Source organism: Lactuca serriola, chromosome 1, assembly GCF_051521515.1.
Source record: "Lactuca serriola cultivar US96UC23 chromosome 1, Lser_US96UC23_V15, whole genome shotgun sequence".
NCBI classification, from domain to species: domain Eukaryota; kingdom Viridiplantae; phylum Streptophyta; class Magnoliopsida; order Asterales; family Asteraceae; genus Lactuca; species Lactuca serriola.
The window spans coordinates 210,999,920-211,020,214 of record NC_136408.1 but is presented as its reverse complement, the minus strand read 5'-3'; the positions used below and the strand labels follow the sequence as shown (position 1 = coordinate 211,020,214).

At 31.0% G+C, this 20,295-nt stretch overlaps 1 protein-coding gene and 1 long non-coding RNA gene across 2 annotated transcripts; one reads left to right on the top strand and one right to left on the bottom strand.

The window, feature by feature from the left end:
- The first annotated feature begins 7,069 nt into the window (after positions 1-7,069).
- LOC145072473 (uncharacterized) lies at positions 7,070-8,256 on the top strand. The gene is made up of 3 exons (XR_013691036.1): positions 7,070-7,134; positions 7,705-7,872; positions 7,955-8,256. It is a non-coding gene; the product is annotated as an uncharacterized LOC145072473 (long non-coding RNA).
- Positions 8,257-13,328: 5,072 nt separating this feature from the next.
- LOC145049091 (serine carboxypeptidase-like 16) lies at positions 13,329-20,040 on the bottom strand. The gene is made up of 14 exons (XM_078997699.1): positions 19,856-20,040; positions 19,629-19,774; positions 18,234-18,310; positions 17,998-18,120; positions 17,806-17,908; positions 16,856-16,893; positions 16,649-16,750; positions 16,468-16,560; positions 16,313-16,381; positions 16,150-16,221; positions 15,833-15,981; positions 14,646-14,759; positions 14,446-14,500; positions 13,329-13,699 (listed from the first exon to the last, which is right to left on the bottom strand). The coding sequence occupies exons 1-14, from the start codon at positions 19,984-19,986 to the stop codon at positions 13,604-13,606; spliced, it is 1,368 nt and encodes a 455-aa protein (XP_078853825.1). The 5' UTR covers positions 19,987-20,040; the 3' UTR covers positions 13,329-13,603.
- Positions 20,041-20,295: the final 255 nt, after the last annotated feature.

Genomic DNA, 20,295 nt, shown 5'->3' with positions numbered 1-20,295 from the left:
TACAATTTGACCCTTGTAACTCTTATTTTTTTTATTCCTCATAGTAGGTTGCCGGATTTAAATATGGTCTTTTTTTCTTATTTCTTTTCCAGGTCATAATTGACCCACTTTTTTTTTTTTTTTTTTTAAATTGATACGTGTTTGTCTCCGTTGCTTCACCGTTTTTTTTTGTCAAATAGAATACTTTCAGTTATCTCCCACCGCCTTTTTCTCCCATCCACCCCGAATACTTTCTCTCATAAACCTTTTGGCTTCCACTACAAAGATCACTATGTCGACAACTGCTCTCACTGGTCCATCTTTCTCTCAGAAATTCCAGATTCTTCCACCTCCTTTTCCTTTTTTCTTTTCCAAATCGATTCCTCTCATCTCAATTCCTTCTTAAACCTCGCTCTCCTAAATTCCATCCACTCCTTTTGTTGTTTGTTGCCGACGTTGCTGCACTATAAGTTAGGTCAGTCATACTCCAAAAGTTTTTCCGGTTTGGGGGTGTTTCTTTCCGATTCTTCCAATTTCATTCTATCATTCTCCGACTCCAACTTCGGTCGGTTTTGTCAATTATCGTGATTTGGAGACACTTATCGATCCTCTCATTCTTCCATGTGAGGACCAGTATTACAAATTTGATCAGTTGTTATCTAATTAGGACACTAATCTTCATACATGTATTCCTTCTATCAAGTTAATGATCCTTCAAATTCCGATTTTATTAACTAATTATTTACTTCTAGTGTTTCACAGGTCGTATAATCAGGTTTATGATTCCTATATCTTCAACTATGGTAAGGGGTAAGGGACCGGGGTATATAGCATGTGTTTGGTGTGTGTTAAATTGGGTTATGACGCTATCAAAGTAAGGGTGGGTGGATGGGCATTTTTTGTGTGTGTTAATCAAAGTGAGGTCGGTGGTAAGGTCATAAGGGTCTATCATAGCTTTTAACTTCTTTAACTGTGTTTATGTTCTCCTTTGTGTTTACTCAGGGTTTTCTTCACTACTAGAAAAAAGGCCTTTTACGACGCTCATTGCGCGTCGTAAAACGCTCAGACGACGCGCAAATGCGCGTCAAGGAAGGCCCTGTCATAAAGAGAGACGACGCGCATTTACGACGCGCATTTATGACGCGCATTTACGACGCGCGGTTATGACACGCAATGCGTATCAAGGAAGGCCCTGTCATAAAGGAAGACAACACGCATTTGCGTGTCGTAACCTTACGACGCGCGTGTTTATGACACGCAATGCGTATCAAGGAAGCCCCAGTCAAGAAAGGCCATGTCATAAATGAAGACGACACACATTTTTGCGTATCGTAATTTTAATTTTTTTTTAAAAAAAATATATATATTTATATATTTATTAATTTATAAATTAAATTTGCATTTAATCTCTCATAATAGAAATAAAATACCATATACAAAAAATACAATCCATTGCATAATATAAAATAAAATACCATATACAAAAAATATAATTCATTGCATTTAATATGTATGTATAACAAAGACACATGTGTTAAACTTGTTACCATTAACATTTAATCGTATGGACTCGAGTGTTAAACTTGTTACCATTAACATCTGATTCATAAGTCCTTTCAACAAGATTGTTACCTGCATAAATGAAAACAAACAAGAACATTAACAGCCCAGTTATGAACAATTTCATAAGATGCGCCAAAAATGATGATCATTAATAACTCCTTTCAAGAATAATTTGGTTTGGATAGAAAATTAAACTAAATACAAATCATAAAGAATCTAAGAAAAGTCAAATGGGAGACTACTATACATTACTCAACTTTATGATCAATTTGAAGCTTACTCTTGTGGTCTAATAAACTGTGTTTGCAAGTAAAACTTACACATGGTTGCTTTAGCAATTGATTTTGACATGTTATGATAGTTTTTTTTTGTTTTGGAAGCAACAATTCATTACCAAATGGGAGACTGTTATATATTGTACATATAATTCTAGTAAATTCTACCAGAAGAGTGCATGTGCAGTTCAATCCTAGACACAAATATCCTAGTATTCATCTGATTTTATCTATCTACGATACAAAATAATCAACATGCCATTGAATTTATAATAGGGGTAAAGTCGGAAAAACTCCAAAAAACTATACCTATTGTCCCAGATTAGTCAGGAACTTTTTTTTGTCCACAATGGTGTATTAATAATTATTCATGTCAAAGTAAAGAGAGATACTTACCACAAAGCATAAAGCACATACTATCAATACAAGTGTTGCTGTCTCGGATTCCTGCAAGACAGTTGAATATTCAACAAGCAGCCCAGAGTTAATAAAGTTAACCAACAGTTAAATCAAACTGAATGTAACTAGAGACATCTTAAATTTTAAGGATACTATGGAAGAAAAAGGAATATATTACCTGAATCTGTTGCATGTTCTTGATTTTGTGAAGATGAGTTAAAGGAAAGAACTAGATAACCGAATGACAACCTGCATAAAACATACTAATCAAAATCCGAATTTAACATTAAAAATACATGATAAACCTAAATGAATTACGAAAAGGGCTAAATTCACATCTTACCTCTAGTGAAATAAATCTCAAATTATCAAATCTTGGCATATGTCATCAGATGCCTTGTGTTTCCTCTATTTCCACTCTTCCTTCAGATAACTGCATTGTCATATCCATAGATAAAGTTTAACTGTTTGAGTTTGCACCCCAACTTCAAATTATGCAAGTGAAAAAAATTAAAAAACAGCAGAAAAGTAAAAGCACAAAGCTATAATAGGGAGAAAGAGGTAAGAAACTATAACAAACAAATAAATACGGGTGTTGCTATTTTTTAGAGTTAACCCTATATAAACTACAAAATGTTGTTTCTTATAATTATAGCATATCCTACTATTTGCTAGATTGAAACCTGGAATCAAGGACCTTGAACAACATAAATAAATATTCTTATTATATAAAGATAAATAATGGGGGATAGCCTTGATTAGATGCTGAAAAACACTAGTTTTGTTCTCTCAAGAAGTTGTAGAATCTTAAAGCAAAAAAAGAATCCAACAGGTAGCTATGATTTATCCACCTTTCATATTACCAAAACATTACTTGGTTTCTCCCTGTCTCCTTTTCGACCTTCCATGCCCAATATATTATGCTATAAAAACACCACAAATTCATGTGAGATTCTATTCAGTTTCATGCTTGGTTGAAAATGAACACAATTCCCTTCATATTCTTGAAAGCTACTCAACAATTCCATTCTTTTTTTTATTAAAAGACCAAAGTACCCCATTATTGGAAGAAAAAAAAAAACAAAGTAGAACTAGACAAAACAAAAAGTTTTATTTTGATTCCAGCATATATAGAGGTACTTACCCGGTCCTGATCCTTGATCACTTGGTTATATGAAAACCATGTAACAGGAAAATGGTGTTTTTTTATGTGGTCAAAAAGTATAATGGTTTAATCAGTACTAAACAGAGTGAAGTGTTAAATCAATAAAATGTTGAAAGTACAAGCGTTTTTTTTCTGTATTATTCCTAAAGAGAAAATACAATCTAAACACAAATAATATGTAATTTTCTAACTAAAAAACATACAAAATGATGTGGTACCTGAATGAATAACTGATCTACAAGGTGTAAACGAAAAACAATATAGTCTTTCATCTGTGAAAAAAATGTGTAAATGAATTAGAGAAGGAGCTTAAAACCAATTAGAATGAAGGGCAAAATTCTCAAGCTCAGACTGCAAAGAAAATTATGTTCACAAAGAAGTGATACCAATAAAAAAAAGGAACTCTTTTATATAATCTAAAATCTACCTTAATTTGGTACATTCCAAGGAGATTTGCAAGAGGAATAGGTACACTACCGATTCCCTAAGCTGGACCAATGACCTTGAGAGAGACGTCCTGTAGTAGCTATACGAAGGAATAGGTGAAGAATTAACCTTCACAACGGATAAATTAATCCCCTGAACCATATCTAAGCTAATCGGAAGAAGAAAAAACCGTTTATCCTCTACAAGACGTGATGAAAAAATGAAACCATGCAACAGAACTTGCAAGACTCCCACATGTGAGATGAGGGAACTACAAACAAAACCATGCACTAAGAGCTCCAGCATAAGAAACGCCAAACAAAAACCATGGATTTTCAAAAAAAAAAAACTGATAATTCAAAAAAAAAATGTTACTGGCTAGAAAAGGAAGCTTTCTCCAATCCGTGACATCATTAGATGACTCCTCAACAGACTGCTCTTTCTATATTAGATCCAATTCAATTTCAGCCTCTTCAATTTCCTGCCACACATCAATCAATACCTCTTATTATTTTATTTTTTTTATTTTCTAAAACAAAATATTGTAATTTTAGAACTTACCATAAGTTTTTCATCGGTGTTTTTCGAAAAGAAATCAAAGTATGATTGTGTTCCATGTTCTCTCCAACTTCCAGAATGGCAGCCATAACCAAGGAATTGCTAACAATTCTATTTCACAGGGAAAAATACATGAAATGTGGGATGGGATGCTAGGTTGATTCATACCCCTGATACAGTTAATTCTATCCTTCATTGTCCCACCTTGCACCTATAAAGAAACATAAATAATAGTTTAGTAGTAAATTTGTACACATTTATAAAAGTTTAGTGTTGAGAATTGTTAAGAATCGTTATTATTTAGGAAAAGAAAAGAAACAGGATAAGTTTTTTTTAAATACTATTATTATTTATCCATTCCAGAGAACACTTAATCTGTATGCTGTCATACTTAAGAAAGTGAATGACCATTTTACCCTTGTATTTGCAAAACTACTAAATCTAATAGAAACATGGGTAGAACAGGAAAATGCAACATCTTAATTCATAGAGTGAGTGACACCCATTACAACATTGATAAAGAAAAAAATAGTGCTACTATTAGCTACATGATGCTAAATGTATTCAAGTCAAAAAGAAACGGGCATTTATAAAAGAATAGTGCTACTATTATCTACATTATCAAAATTCAATTGTAAACTCAAAATTAAAAAAAATGTTCAAATCAGATAGAGCATGATTTACATGAATATACACAAAAAAGAAAGATAGAGAATGCGGAAACCATACCATGAGCTCCTGACCACCAATACTTAATTTACTCAGAAGCCTTAAAGCACGCAGAACTCTTTCAACATTCCTAAATTCACAAAAACCAAAGCCCTTCAAAGCCCCAGTAGTGGGATCTGGTACATGTTTCCAACTTTTAACAGGCCCACAGAGCTTCAGAAGACATAAATATGTAATAAGTCCATGAACATTGGGCAATAAGATCTATTTCTAGTAAAGATGTGAGAAAAAGAGGAACTTACCTACAAAAAGGGAGAGCATGAACTCATTGTCCACTGATGATGCTATCTTGCCAACATAAACTGTGGTTATTGGCTTTTCAGCTGGAGTTATTGTATTGATGGGTCGCCTAATGATTGTAGGGACCACTGGACCCCGCATAGCCATCATTGGTGGGCATGCTAATGATGGAATGACTCCCACTGCTCCAAGTGGCCTTTGAAGATATGCTGGTTGCAACATTTGTGGATATGGAGAGGCATAATAGAGAATCCCTGCAAAAATAAGACAAAAATACTATTACAAAAAAGAGAGATCAAATAGTGAAAGTATCACAACAAAATTCAAACATATCGCACATATTTTCATCATTGACATATATAACTATATACCAAAAACTCAGATCTGATGTGAAGTTAAAAAAAAAAGGAAATTTTAACTGAATTGAAAATTAAAACCTGAAGTTCTGTAATGAAGCTAATGCTCTGTTCCATGGAAGGCTCGTGGAAGGTCAATGAATGATTTGATTGTTCCACTTCCATAACTCTCTGTCTCTAGCTGAATCACGAGTTTAAAACAACAAATTTTGGGGAAATTCAAGAAGTGATCATTTGATATCAACAAAAGAACCCTAGCTTTAGTTTACTCTCTACTTTACTAGATACATGTAAAGAAAGATTGGGTGTGCAATGGATTCCAAGATTTAACTAACTTACTGATTATAATAATATATATTTTGGTTCAAACATTTAGTCAAACACCTGGTGTGCATAAAAAAATCAGGTACTTATATCATAACATATCAATAATTCCATGAAAAGATTTGAGAAAGGGTAGAAGGGCACAAAAATCGTCCAAAAAGAAGGACCAGTTGTACATGAAATAGGTAACTGTGGTTGAAAAAAGAAGAATTACCTTCGTAATATGCCTACTACGCAAATGAAATACACTCCTTTAATTTTGAAATCTCCAGAATCGACATGAGGTCAAGATGACCTGAAGCAACCAGGAAACTATCATACTACATGATGGAGGCGTGTAGAAGTAAGCAGGACGGCAACATCGGGAGAAACGACACTGCCAAGAAGGAGAACCCATAGAAGGGAAGAGACGAGAAAAAGGCACCGTATCGTTCTTCTTCTTGTTTCTGTTGTATAAGTAAAATCAAGATTGATAGAAGATTATAAAATATTGGGATGAGAGAAGAAAGAAAACATACCTTAATCCGTACGAGGTGGGTTGAATCCGAACTCCTCAGACTTTGTAGAGAGAACTCATATAGTAATGCCCTAAATCACCGGTTCTCTAAGAGTAAGAAAATTAGTGTGATTCTGATGGGAAGCTTAGATTTATGTCGATTCTTTCAAGTTTCAATCAAAAAATGAGAAAGAGTTAGGGAAATCAAGAATGGAATGCTCACGATCATTGGGAAGATGAAAGATAGAAAGAAGGTAGAAAAGAAGAAGGCGGGTCTTCAAAATTTTGGAGATTTCATTTCCCCCCGTTGATAGGAGAAGCGCGTTTCATTAAAATTATAAAGCGACAGTCACAGAGGACGCGCGATTAAAATAAAGCGCCCTCCGTGTTTTTTTAATTTTTTCTTGGGACACTAATTTAAGGGCACGCAATAGTGCGTGACTTAAATCCTTAAAATTTTTGAAGAGATGACACTCTTTTAAGGTCACTCTTATTTGCGTAACATAAATCATTGCGTGTCGTGGTTTGCGCGTCGTAAAAGGGTCTTTTTCTTGTAGTGCTTTTTTGACAACTGAGAATCTATAAAGTTTTCTTATTAATGGAGGTCAAACAAAACACGAAAAGGTATTTTTTGCCATACCCTAATGATATCAGTTTAATCACTCTTAGTATCCTACAAAGAATATATTTGTTCACAGTTAACAATTTAGCTTTGGAATTCATTTATGCATTTTAGGTTCTGAAACAATTCGTACATAACATTGAATGGAATCATCATAGTTAACTATGGATCATGGTGTATTAATTATATATATATATACCTTATGATGATAGAATATAACAAAAAAAGACCAAATACTTGCCTCATCCCATAGGGACAATACGGTAATTAACCACCTCTACATATATTATGAGATAGTTTATACGTAAGATATGGAAAAAAATTATGATTTAATGTGTTTTGCAAATATACTCTATTTATTCAAGATGAATGACAAAATGGTCATTTTAGTACAAAAGATTGGAACCCATCAAAATCACTATATTTGTTTTGTTTCTTCCACTTTTTCATTTAGTAGTTTCATGATTTTAGCATTTCTTTTGTATGTAAATGATGCAATATTTCTATTCCCATTTTTTTGTTTCTTCTGTTGTTGCTGATAGTATTACATAATTTGCAATCTCAAATGACAGGTTTTCGCTTACAGAAGAACTTTTGATTGAAAGACTAAATAATGTTCGATAAGATGAAACAATTTGTCAGATTGGTTCGAATCCTTTGATTTTCTTTTTCTCTTCATGATGCTAAATATAGATACACTACACATGATTTCAGGGACATTCAATAACATCAACAATAAGGTAAATATTCATATTTCTAGAGTAATCTATTTTTTTTTACTACTTTTGATTGATTAAAGTTATGTTTTTTTCTTTTCTGTAGCTTTGTGTTACTTGTGCCCAAGGATAAGTTGGAGAAAGAAAAACACTTCATGCCATTTGTGTCCATAGAAATCATATTACAGAACGATCTCACTCTAAAAATTCCGAAGGGACAAAAGTACAATGCTATTTCACGCTATAATGTATGTGATTGGTGTGCTGGAACATGTAACAAGCACCAAAAAACACACATCCTTTGACATAATATATTCTGGTCATTTAACACAATTTACAAATTTGAAAATTTTGAAAAATAAATCCAATATTGGGTTGCAATTGTTCTCTATGTAAGCCTATATGCAAGAAATAATAATGTACTTTCATTAATTTGTTTATTATAGCATTCTCTTAATGCTATATTTGGGTTGTTACAACTTTCAGAACGAGGTTCAAACAATAACACCCTCTTTAACCTAATGTCATATTCAAACTATAAACAAATAGTTCATAAAAGAATATCTACAGAGAATAAACCGAACAAAAAATATCTCACATATGTCCCTGCAACGCGGGGTCACTCACCTAGTTTCCATTATAGGTTGATATCATTTGACTATTATGCTTATATGTTAAATATTCCAAGTTACAATTACTAAATCAATTTCCAAAAATTCTATATTTAGTCCTTCAACTTATATATATATATATATATATATATATATATATATATATATATATATATATATATATATATATATATATATTAAATAATAGTATTTTAACAAGTAATAACATGTCGTAAGATCTAACCGGCAACCAAAAATGAAAATGGGCCCCATATATATATATATATATATATATATATATATATATATATATATATATATATATATATATATATATATGGCCCATTTTCATTTTTGGTTGCCGGTTAGATCTTACGACATGTTATTACTTGTTAAAATACTATTATTTTTCTATGCTTATTACTATAAAGTTCATCGTCATTTAAAAAAAAAAACTTTAGTTTATATAATTAATTCATTACATGTTTGAACATAAGGGCCTTTTTTTCTACGGTTCGTCCTGGGCATTTAAATCTTTAGGACCGGTCCTGCCTATAAGCCTGAAAAATTATGGCTCAAACCAAATTTGATGGTACTAAAATGAATATAGTTTTTGTTACCGTTTTCATAATTTTTTATTATTATCTATATATTAATACATTTTTCCACATCATCTTTGCTTGCATCGGGTACATATTGTATTAAAAATGTTTCTAATACGTCGAGTGCTTATTACAAGGAGGGAGCTACATGGGAGAGTAAAACAGAAGGGGTAAAATAGGAAAGCGGATCACTTGGTGAGATACCTTGAGCCATTCAAATTGCTTCTATGAAAAAGTTATAGATATTACTTCTAGGCCTGACAATCGTGTCGTGTTCAGGTTGGCGTGTCGCGGGTTGGCAGGTTAGCAGGTCAAAATATGTCAACCCAAACACGAACCATTTAAATATACAGGTCACGGGTTGGCGGGTTTTGAACATAAACCCATATATGACCCATCAACCCATTTATCTATACGAGTTCACAAGTTAGCGGGTTCATGGGTCAGATTTGGGTTCGTGGGTCCGAATTTTAGATATTTAAGTCTTAAACATCCAAATGAAAATTAAAAACATTCATAGAAATATGTTACAGACTTAGCCTTATAGGTTACGACTTATGACCTTAGACCATCCACCACGAGTTATAATGTCAAAACAGTCAAATGGTTTATGAATAAATTGTATATATTATATAATACTTATTAACTATTAATAGTTGATACATAAATACATTAAAAAATAAAATAATTTTTTTTAAAAATAAAATAATTTTTTTATTAAGAATATAAACGGGTTGGCGGGTCAACCCGTTTATTTTTTGAGAAACCCATATATGACCCGTTTAATAAACGGGTTGACGGGTTGAAAAACTCAACCCAAACCCATTTATTTCGTGTCGTGTCGCGTGTCGTGTCGAGAATTGTCATCCCTAATTACTTCTAAAGGTTATTCTTCTTTTTCTTTATTTCTATTTTAAATTTATAACTTTCTAATGTAATAAAATTTTATCCATAAGCATGTATATAATTTTGTAGTAAAGTAACCATCTTTTAAAGTCTCTTATTTTGTATTGTTTAAGGATTGGTTTTTCATCCGGTAAAACGAATAGTAGCAACAAGTGTTTCACAAAATGTTCAAACTTCATAATGAAACCTTGTAGTGTGTCTAGAGAACTAATTCACGTCATTTTACCTATTGAAAATCAGTTGAAATCACTATGACAGGAAAATGTGAAGATGCATTAAAAGTCAAAGAATCAATTTCCTTCAGAGAGTTACCTTAATGTGTGTGAGTAGGTGAACAAACAACTCTTAATGGTTGGAGACATGTACTAATGATAGGTTCATCAAAATTATCCCAAATACCCATGTTGTTGTAGGTGAATGAGCATCTTGTATGATTATACTCAAATTTGTTTGTATGTTTTGCTAACTCTATCTATATTGATCATCTTGTCAGTTATTTCAATATGTTAAAAAAAAACTACTTTCTAATGAGGTTTAACACAAAATATAAATAATGCCTTAAAGAAATTGTATATAAAACAGACAACTCTTAATGGTTGGAGACACGTACTAATGATAGGTTCATCAAAATTATCCCAAATACCCATGTTGTAGGTGAATGAGCATCTTGTATGATTATACTAAAATTTGTTTGTATGTTTTGCTAACTGTATCTATATTGATCATCTGGTCATTTATTTCAATAATTGTTAAAAAAAACTACTTTCTAATGAGGTTTAACACAAAATATAAATAATGCCTTAAAAAAATTATATATAAAACATACAACTCTTAATGGTTGGAGACATCTACTAATGATAGGTTCATCAAAATTATCCCAAATACCCATGTTGTTGTAGGTGAATGAGCATCTTGTATGATTATACTAAAATTTGTTTGTATGTTTTGCTAACTGTATCTATATTGATCATCTGGTCATTTATTTCAATAATTGTTAAAAAAAAACTACTTTCTAATGAGGTTTAACACAAAATATAAATAATGCCTTAAAGAAATTGTATATAAAACAGACAACTCTTAATGGTTGGAGACATGTACTAATGATAGGTTCATCAAAATTATCCCAAATACCCATATTGTTGTAGGTGAATGAGCATCTTGTATGATTATACTAAAATTTGTTTGTATGTTTTGCTAACTGTATCTATATTGATCATCTGGTCATTTATTTCAATAATTGTTAAAAAAAACTACTTTCTAATAAGGTTTAACACAAAATATAAATAATGCCTTAAAAAAATTATATATAAAACATACAACTCTTAATGGTTGGAGACATCTACTAATGATAGGTTCATCAAAATTATCCCAAATACCCATGTTGTTGTAGGTGAATGAGCATCTTGTATGATTATACTAAAATTTGTTTGTATGTTTTGCTAACTGTATCTATATTGATCATCTGGTCATTTATTTCAATAATTGTTAAAAAAAAAACTACTTTCTAATGAGGTTTAACACAAAATATAAATAATGCCTTAAAGAAATTGTATATAAAACAGACAACTCTTAATGGTTGGAGACATGTACTAATGATAGGTTCATCAAAATTATCCCAAATACCCATATTGTTGTAGGTGAATGAGCATCTTGTATGATTATACTAAAATTTGTTTGTATGTTTTGCTAACTGTATCTATATTGATCATCTGGTCATTTATTTCAATAATTGTTAAAAAAACTACTTTCTAATGAGGTTTAACACAAAATATAAATAATGCCTTAAAAAAATTATATATAAAACATACAACTCTTAATGGTTGGAGACATCTACTAATGATAGGTTCATCAAAATTATCCCAAATACCCATGTTGTTGTAGGTGAATGAGCATCTTGTATGATTATACTAAAATTTGTTTGTATGTTTTGCTAACTGTATCTATATTGATCATCTGGTCATTTATTTCAATAATTGTTAAAAAAAACTACTTTCTAATGAGGTTTAACACAAAATATAAATAATTCCTTAAAGAAATTGTATATAAAACAGACAACTCTTAATGGTTGGAGACATGTAGTAATGATAGGTTCATCAAAATTATCCCAAATACTCATATTGTTGTAGGTGAATGAGCATCTTGTATGATTATACTAAAATTTGTTTGTATGTTTTGCTAACTGTATCTATATTGATCATCTGATCATTTATTTCAATAATTGTTAAAAAAAACTACTTTCTAATGAGGTTTAACACAAAATATAAATAATGCCTTAAAGAAATTGTATATAAAACAGACAACTCTTAATGGTTGGAGACATGTACTAATGATAGGTTCATCAAAATTATCCCAAATACCCATGTTGTTGTAGGTGAATGAGCATCTTGTATGATTATACTAAAATTTGTTTGTATGTTTTGCTAACTCTATCTATTTTGATCATCTGATTATTTATTTCAATAATTGTTAAAAAAAACTATTCTCTAATGAGGTTTAACACAAAATATAAATAATACCTTAAAGAAATTGTATATAAAACAAACAAATAAATAAACTCAAAAGTCAATATAAAATAATCAAATTGACGTTTTGTTCTCAGCCACCCAAAATAATGATGTTGTAGAAAAAATAAAGTCACCATTGTTGTTAAAGAATATTTTTTTTGTGATATTTGTCAAGTAATGTAAAAATAGGCTCCATTTAAGAACTTCTTTTTTGGGCCTACAAAAAGATAAATTATTTCCCAAGTTTCTTTGTTTGGGCCCGAAAAAAATCCATAATTTGTTGAGTAATTTAGTTACAACTTACAAATCGTGGTTATATTAAAATCTAAGCAGATCTTAGACAAAAAAAATCCATAATTTCTTTAAACTTGTTTTTAATTCTTTCATGATATGCTAGAGCTTAAGATTGATGTACTATTTCTATTGGTAAGGTTTATACTTCTTTGTTTAGTGGAGTTTATGATGGAAAAAGGGAAACACTTTCCATCTTATATGGTAAGGTTATACTTCTTTTTACTAATTTATTGACGGAAAATACACAATCTTGGGAGTTCACACATACACACATTGTCATATCATTTGCTTCATATAGTGAAATGGCATATTATGAGAAATTAATTTGCTTCCTATTTTATGCCTATAAATGTTCCTACCCAATCAAGTTTGTCACATCAAGTTATGACAAATATCATCATTCCATATTTTTTTAACTAACTCATTAAGGCTATATTAGGAATATTTCAAATAAAATTAAATTGAATGATGATTTGTCAATATTTCATTAGGTAGGAATAATTATAGACATAAAAGGTAGGAGGTAATTTAATTTATCATGGGAAGTAATGGCACGTAGTAAATTCATAAACAACCTAATGCTTATTTAATTGATAAATTAATAGCGATCTAGATATAGCTAAAACGAAGTTAAAAAAAGGCCTATGAAACCTTCTCCTCAAACTTCACTTCAATGCTCTCTTGACAATCATAATAGAATACGATCTCATCTTGATATTTCCGAAAGATAACATATTAATGCCTATTAATGCCAAATACGTGAGGCACAAGAAAAAATCGTTACATTGGAAATATATATATATATATATATATATATATATCTAATCCAATATTGTGCTTAAATGTCACTTAAATAAGTACGAGAATCAAGCCATCCATCCACCATGGCCAAAGCTTCTTCAGGCTTGTACAATGCGATTCCATGACCTGCACCCTGTTTAAGAGAAGACCCAAGAATTTTTTTTCAAGACAAAAACAAATATTAATGGTAATGGGTTACTTGCATATATGCCACAATATAGCCTTTGTTTTTTACTTTTTCACAAATAACAGCCAATTTTGCAATAGCCCGTGAAATTCAACATTTTGCTGTGCAATTTGCCTTTATGTATCGTCCAAAAATTATTAAAAATATAAAAAACAATAAAAATGTATTTTTCTTTTAATTTTGGGGCATTTTGTGGCAAAACATGTGTCAATATGGTTAGATTTGTCTTTTTTTCTTCTAATTTTGTGAAGACAAATTACATAAAAACACTTAGCCAAGCGCCCACACTACAAAAGTGTTTCTAAAAAATTGGGATTGTGTTAGGTGAGTGAGTTAAACACTAAGGACATGTCCAACCGTACACTAAAAAACTATTTTTACACTATAAATTACACTATAATACTCCAACCCTACACTATACCTAACACTATATAGTGTAACACTAAATATTGTGTTGAATAAAGAACAATATACAAAGAATATTCTTTTTAATGTTAAATATAGTGTAATGGGTTGGAGGACTTTAGTGTATATACTATATTTTACATTAAAAGTATAAGTATAGTGTAAAAAAAGTGTTAAGGATTGGAGATGGTCTAAGAGCTCTATCATGTGTGATACATTGCATCAATAGGTTGTGGAGTGAATTATAAGAGGCATGTCAATAGAGGAAATTTGGTTATGTTTCTTACCTTAATAGTTGAATATGTTAACAAGTAATCATTTTGTGCATATGTCACCTGATACCTACAAAAACATTGATTGACCACTTTGCATGATTAGTTCTCAATAATGTATCATTTCATGAAATAAAATGAGTTTTAAAATATAAGAACGGAAATGAAGCATTATATGAGTGTATTGTTAAAAGATTTGTAAATTTAGAGCTCACCCTGCAATCTGGTCATTAACAAACCATGGTTCCCATCGCTTCTCAACCGGAAGATTGAGACTTCTTATCCACGCCTCCGTGCCCACATGTGGAAATACCATGTCATGATCACCACTGCAAATTGATTTTTTTTAATAAACATATATGATATTACCATGGTAAATCTTGATTAGAATAAGAGATAAATCAATGGCAACTATAAGGTATTTTTATTTATTTATTTATTTAAACACCTCCTAAGATTGTGTATTGGTTGAAAGCCACACACTACATGTCACTTGTTGGTTGGTTGGTTTATTTTTTAATTTACAGGTTGTATTTGTTTATGTAAACTTCAAAATTCTTTTATGGGGCTTCAGTTATTTTTAAACGAATCATGTTTCATTTATTTAAAATATATCATTAATATAAGAGTTGATTTATTACAATATTATAGTGAAAGCCATGATTGATTAAACTATTAGAATATGAATATATTCATGACTCATTGATGTTTTAGATTGAATATATTTGTGATCCAATTAAAATGAACCATTATCTCAACAGTTGTGTCTAATTTTAGAAGGAAAAAGTATAAGCTTGAGTATCTATTTATTTATTTCGAAAAAATAAAGTCTACTTTATAAGTGGATAAGTTTTGTTATTAAAGGGCTTGTAGCACAGCGGTATCAGATGGTGTTCTCCCTCTTTGAGGTTGAGGGTTCAAATCCCGTTGTGGACATAGATGAAATAGGTGTTGTTAGCTTAGGAGTAGATTAGATTTTCCGGTTCAAAAAAAAAAAAGAAATTGACGACCATGCCAGTTTTCAATTAAGGTATTTTATAATATATGCGATAATGGCATATAATAAGCATTAATTAAATGTAAAATGCAACTATTAAGGAGATTATTAATAAATTTCATATTTAATTATGATAATATTGCATTTTATATTATTAATGTTTCGTATATGATGTAGAAAATCCCTTTCAATTATGGTGCCTTTTTCAATTGATTGTCCACATTGTTTCTCCTACTTTTTAGCAAAATTTCATTTCGAATGCCTTTTTTATCATTAAAAATAATGGCAACTCGGGAATCAAATTTATGTGTTAGAATTCGACATATAAGTAGAAAAATATTAAAGTGATTTTTTTTCTTTGAATTAATGAAACGAGAATTGATCCCCAAAGAGTATTAGTATTACCATATGATCAAATATTGGCATTTCTTGGCTAGAAGTTGCTTGTGCATTGGGACAGTGCTGAACACATCGTAGGAATAAATTAGTGTGTCATTTTTCCCCAAATCATAATGAATAGTCGAATTTTGCCACTCCCACGTTCCTATTGTTCCCTATACATGAAAAGAAAGGCATTCAACTTCATATGCACACACACATATTATGAAATGAGGTCACACTTCTTGTTGATGTAATAGCAAGTTTTGTATGCATCAAGTTGTAGAGCTAAGTAAGGTAAAATGTAAAAGTTTGTATGTGATGTGAGGTTGTATATGACATACCTCACGAACATTGAGAGCTTTCTGAACTTCTTTATTGTTTGCCCAAATTACTACAAGTCCAAAAGTAGCTTCCTAAACAAAATAACATGAAAGTTTAAGTTTGTAAAAGAATCATATTTGGAAAAACTATATGTATCTACATATTTGAAAAAAGAAAAATTACTCGACAAGCTGGGTCTGTTGGATCACACAATGGTTCCAATATATTCTCTAAGTTAATCTTGCTTGTACACTGCAGTTGGGAATTAATTTGGGTTAAATCATGCTACATAAAACTCTATAAGATCTTACTAAAATGATAGGTGTATGCATATATACCTCATCCACCCATTGGAGATTATTTGAACAAAGGATGTTATCTGAATGATCGTATATAGATAGATAGTTACCAACACATGTTTCTTTTGTGGACTGAAATATAAAACAATTACGATTAATGGACAAAACTAATGGTGGTCTAGTAAATGGTCATAATTCTGGAATTAATGTTTTTCATTACCTCATAAATATCATCTGATATTAATGATAGCCGATGAGCAAACTCAAATCTTGAATTAAAATCACCAAACTTATCGGTTAAAGGAGAAACACTAATGACTCCCTATATAATGGAGAAAAGATTAGTTAAGATCGTGTTCTATACTTGGTTTTATTCAACAATATTTGTAAATAGGTTATAATAAAGTTTACGTAGTAAGATATGTACTTTAATATTCATTTGTGGTTGATCTCCACGTTCATTACCTACAAAGTACAGGAAATCACGAATAAAATGTTAGAAAAATGAATACTTTTAGAGAACAACACTATAATTATTTTCATATATTTTATATCTTTGATACACAATAACATTACATGTAAATTGTAATCAACTATAAATGTCATGGTTATCACATATTTTATATCTCGTGATGCCATTTTCTTTTCTTACACCAAAGTTCAAGGATTAGAATTAGATGGAAGAACACATCATATCATATATATAGATTATACATCATTATATGTTATGTACATAATGGATTCAAACATTGCTACAAGCAAGCGATCATTATTCATCTTGTTTATTAAAGCATCAGATACATAATAATGAGTGAATTTACGTAACTGAAATTTATATCATTGAAGTTATATATGTTGTTCACATAGATTTTTTATTCCATAGCATGGTCATATTATGTCTTATATAACCCGAATGACGTAAATGTAACCCGTTAACAATAAATGTAATATCCTCCTATTTTTTGTTCCTATCAATCCTCCTGCCCATTTAAATGATGACATGTGTCACATTAATGAGTAACTAAATATCCTCCTACCATTTGATCCTACCAATCCTCCTACCCATTTAAATGATGACATTTGTAATATTAGTATCCTAAAATCTCATTAAATGAGTATTAAATGTTATAAATGTCACCATTTCATTGGGTAGGAGGATATGTTATGTCTCTATATGTAGGAACAAAAAATAGAAGGATATTTAATTTCTCCACATTAATATACTAGAATATCATTAAATTTCATTAAATGAGATTTGAATGTTACACATGTCAACATTTAATTGGGTAAGAGGATTTGTAGGGACAAAAAATAGGAGAATATTTAATTTCTCTATTTAAAAACCATGTGAAATACTTAAATAGATAGATCTCTTACCATTGTATACATGTAGAGCAACGTTTGGTAAAATAATCCCCATGTATGAAATCCCAGATATGTACAAGGGATTGCTGAGAAATTCAGGGTGCTCCAAAAACCACTGTACGTATAAAATGTACAATAAAACCATTTGTACAATAAACAAGAATATAATACATGAATTAAATCAATTAATAGAAGTTAACAAACCTTTCGTAGAAAATCATAAGCATCTGAAGCTAGCATAGAATCACTGCTCATCGATGCTTCATATGTTGTAGCATATGCAAACCCAGCACCAGCTGGTGCGTCAATGTATATCACATTAGCAATCTACAAAATTTACAGGATTATATGTTATCGTATTATACATATACATATACATAAAATTTCTATATAGCATATAAAATTTTAGGATCCGAGTTTCACAGTGTGAGAATGTAAACCTTTGACCATGAATACGGATTCAGCTTCAATGTAATGTTATTCCCCCATGAGGTTTCAGTATCGAAATTAAGTGGACCTGAAAATGATGATTATTAACTAATGTTCATAAATTGTGTTTGATACTAATGAATGTAAGGTCGGTTTTTATGTTTGTACGTGGTATTAGAGATAATTAATATTATGATACAAACAAATGCATGTATTTATCCAAATAGTTTTGTTTTTTGCATGCATGGTAACAAATTCTCAAAATTCAAAACCATGTAACCAAACTAACGAATGTTGGGCCAAAATGCTATGTTGTGAACTTTGATTGCTTCTTGACCTTATTTCATCATTGCCTCGTTGTCACTAAAGTTTCAAATTTCAATACAGGGGATTTTATAAGGGAATCCATGGGGTGAGTATGAAAGTGAGTTACTAATCGGCCAGCTTAAGGGTTTAAGTGAAACAAGGGTATTTTTGACTTTTCACTTGCTAACTAAAGTTTCTTGACTTTGAGCGTTTTTTGGGATCATCTTTGGTCCCAACTCCCAAGCAAGACTTGAACCCTCATTAGGCCAAAGTCCTTTTGATTTCGATTAAATACTTATTATCTTTATCTATTTGGTAAAAAGTGATTGGTATAAATGTCAACTTCCATTAATGATCCCAACTATTAACTCATGTTAGTGCTTATATAGGATTAGCCTATTAGGCTCATCCTTATGTATTTATCTTCATCTTTTATGTGTGCATCTTTATTAATAAAAGTCTACATATATAAAATGTAACCTACCTAACCCTTTATATAGGATTAATATTTAAGATTCCTTTTGTAGATATTTTCATCGTTTGTGTGTATCTTTTTCCACTAGACCCTACACATTGAACTTGTAACCTAAGGCTTTGATCCAATTTCAATATGAATATTACCCACTAAAAGTCTAATATGATATCATATTTATAAGGTTAACATCTATTGCCTTATGCCACCGTCTACTGTCGTCTGCCACCACCCACAACCGTCCTCAGCCTCCTGCCACCAATTCCCATCACCACCCTTTGGCCCTCACTCCCTCCCTCTCTGTTTCCCACAACAATAAACCTTTAATAAACTGATAACCAAGGCTTTTACAATCATATCAAGTTTTCTAAAATACATTCAAATTCTTGATAACTAAGGCTTCCTAATTGGTTTTATCGATGAATCATATAAAAATGAGACATTTTTTAGATTGTTAAAACTTTATTTAAACAAAATCCAACCACCGACACAATGTGTCAAAGTCAGAACTTTCCTTTTCACTATTATGCTAGCTAATATTATCGAAAATATTAGTATATGGGGTATACTTTTTCCAATCAACAATAACAGTAATTAAAAAATGTAAATAAGAAGATTAATTAATTACCTATTTGATACATCATGGAATAAAGAACCGAAGTGCCAGGGCCACCGGTGAGGTAAATAAGAAGAGGGTCTTCCGAAGGGTTTCTTTCAGACTCAACGAAGTAATAAAAGATCTGAACAGCTTCATCTTCTCCAACTCCGATGTATCTTTTAAGAAATCAAAACAAGTTTGTCTCTATGAGTTGACTGAACTCTAAAACAGTGAAAACGATGAAAATAGACACATACCCGGTTTCCAGAGTGAAAGGAAGATCGCCATCGAAACCTGGAAGTCTCTTGATGATTGACTTTGAGTTTGATGCAGTTATGAAAGCTGCAAGAGTGAACAAAAAGAAAACCGCAATGTGTTTTGATTCCATTACACGAAGTGTTTTCTTTCGATGAAACAAGACGTGTGAGAAGCAGGTGTAATATATAATATAGTAATATGTAGATATGCGGTGGTGGTTTGGAATGCACGAGACGAGAGAGATGGGGTCAACCCGTCAGTGTAATAAGTGTATTGTTTATGTGCATTGAAACCTTGGCTGGACCACAAAATGTGCTACAAGTAGGGGTACAAATACTTAACTGTACCTAAAAGATAATATAAGTAGGGGTACAAATACTTAACTGTATCTAAAAGATAATATTATCATTAAAAGAAGGGATAATGATTTAGGAGGCAA

Bases quoted from the DNA above. Each gene is read 5' to 3' on its own strand.
- LOC145049091 (XM_078997699.1), bottom strand. From the start codon at position 19,986: ATGGAATCAAAACACATTGCGGTTTTCTTTTTGTTCACTCTTGCAGCT. The intron at 16,561-16,648 runs GTAATGAAAAAC...TTTATATTTCAG, and splicing joins TATCAGATGATATTTATGAG to TCCACAAAAGAAACATGTGT. The intron at 15,982-16,149 runs GTATGTCATATA...TTTCATGTATAG, and splicing joins AAGCTCTCAATGTTCGTGAG to GGAACAATAGGAACGTGGGA.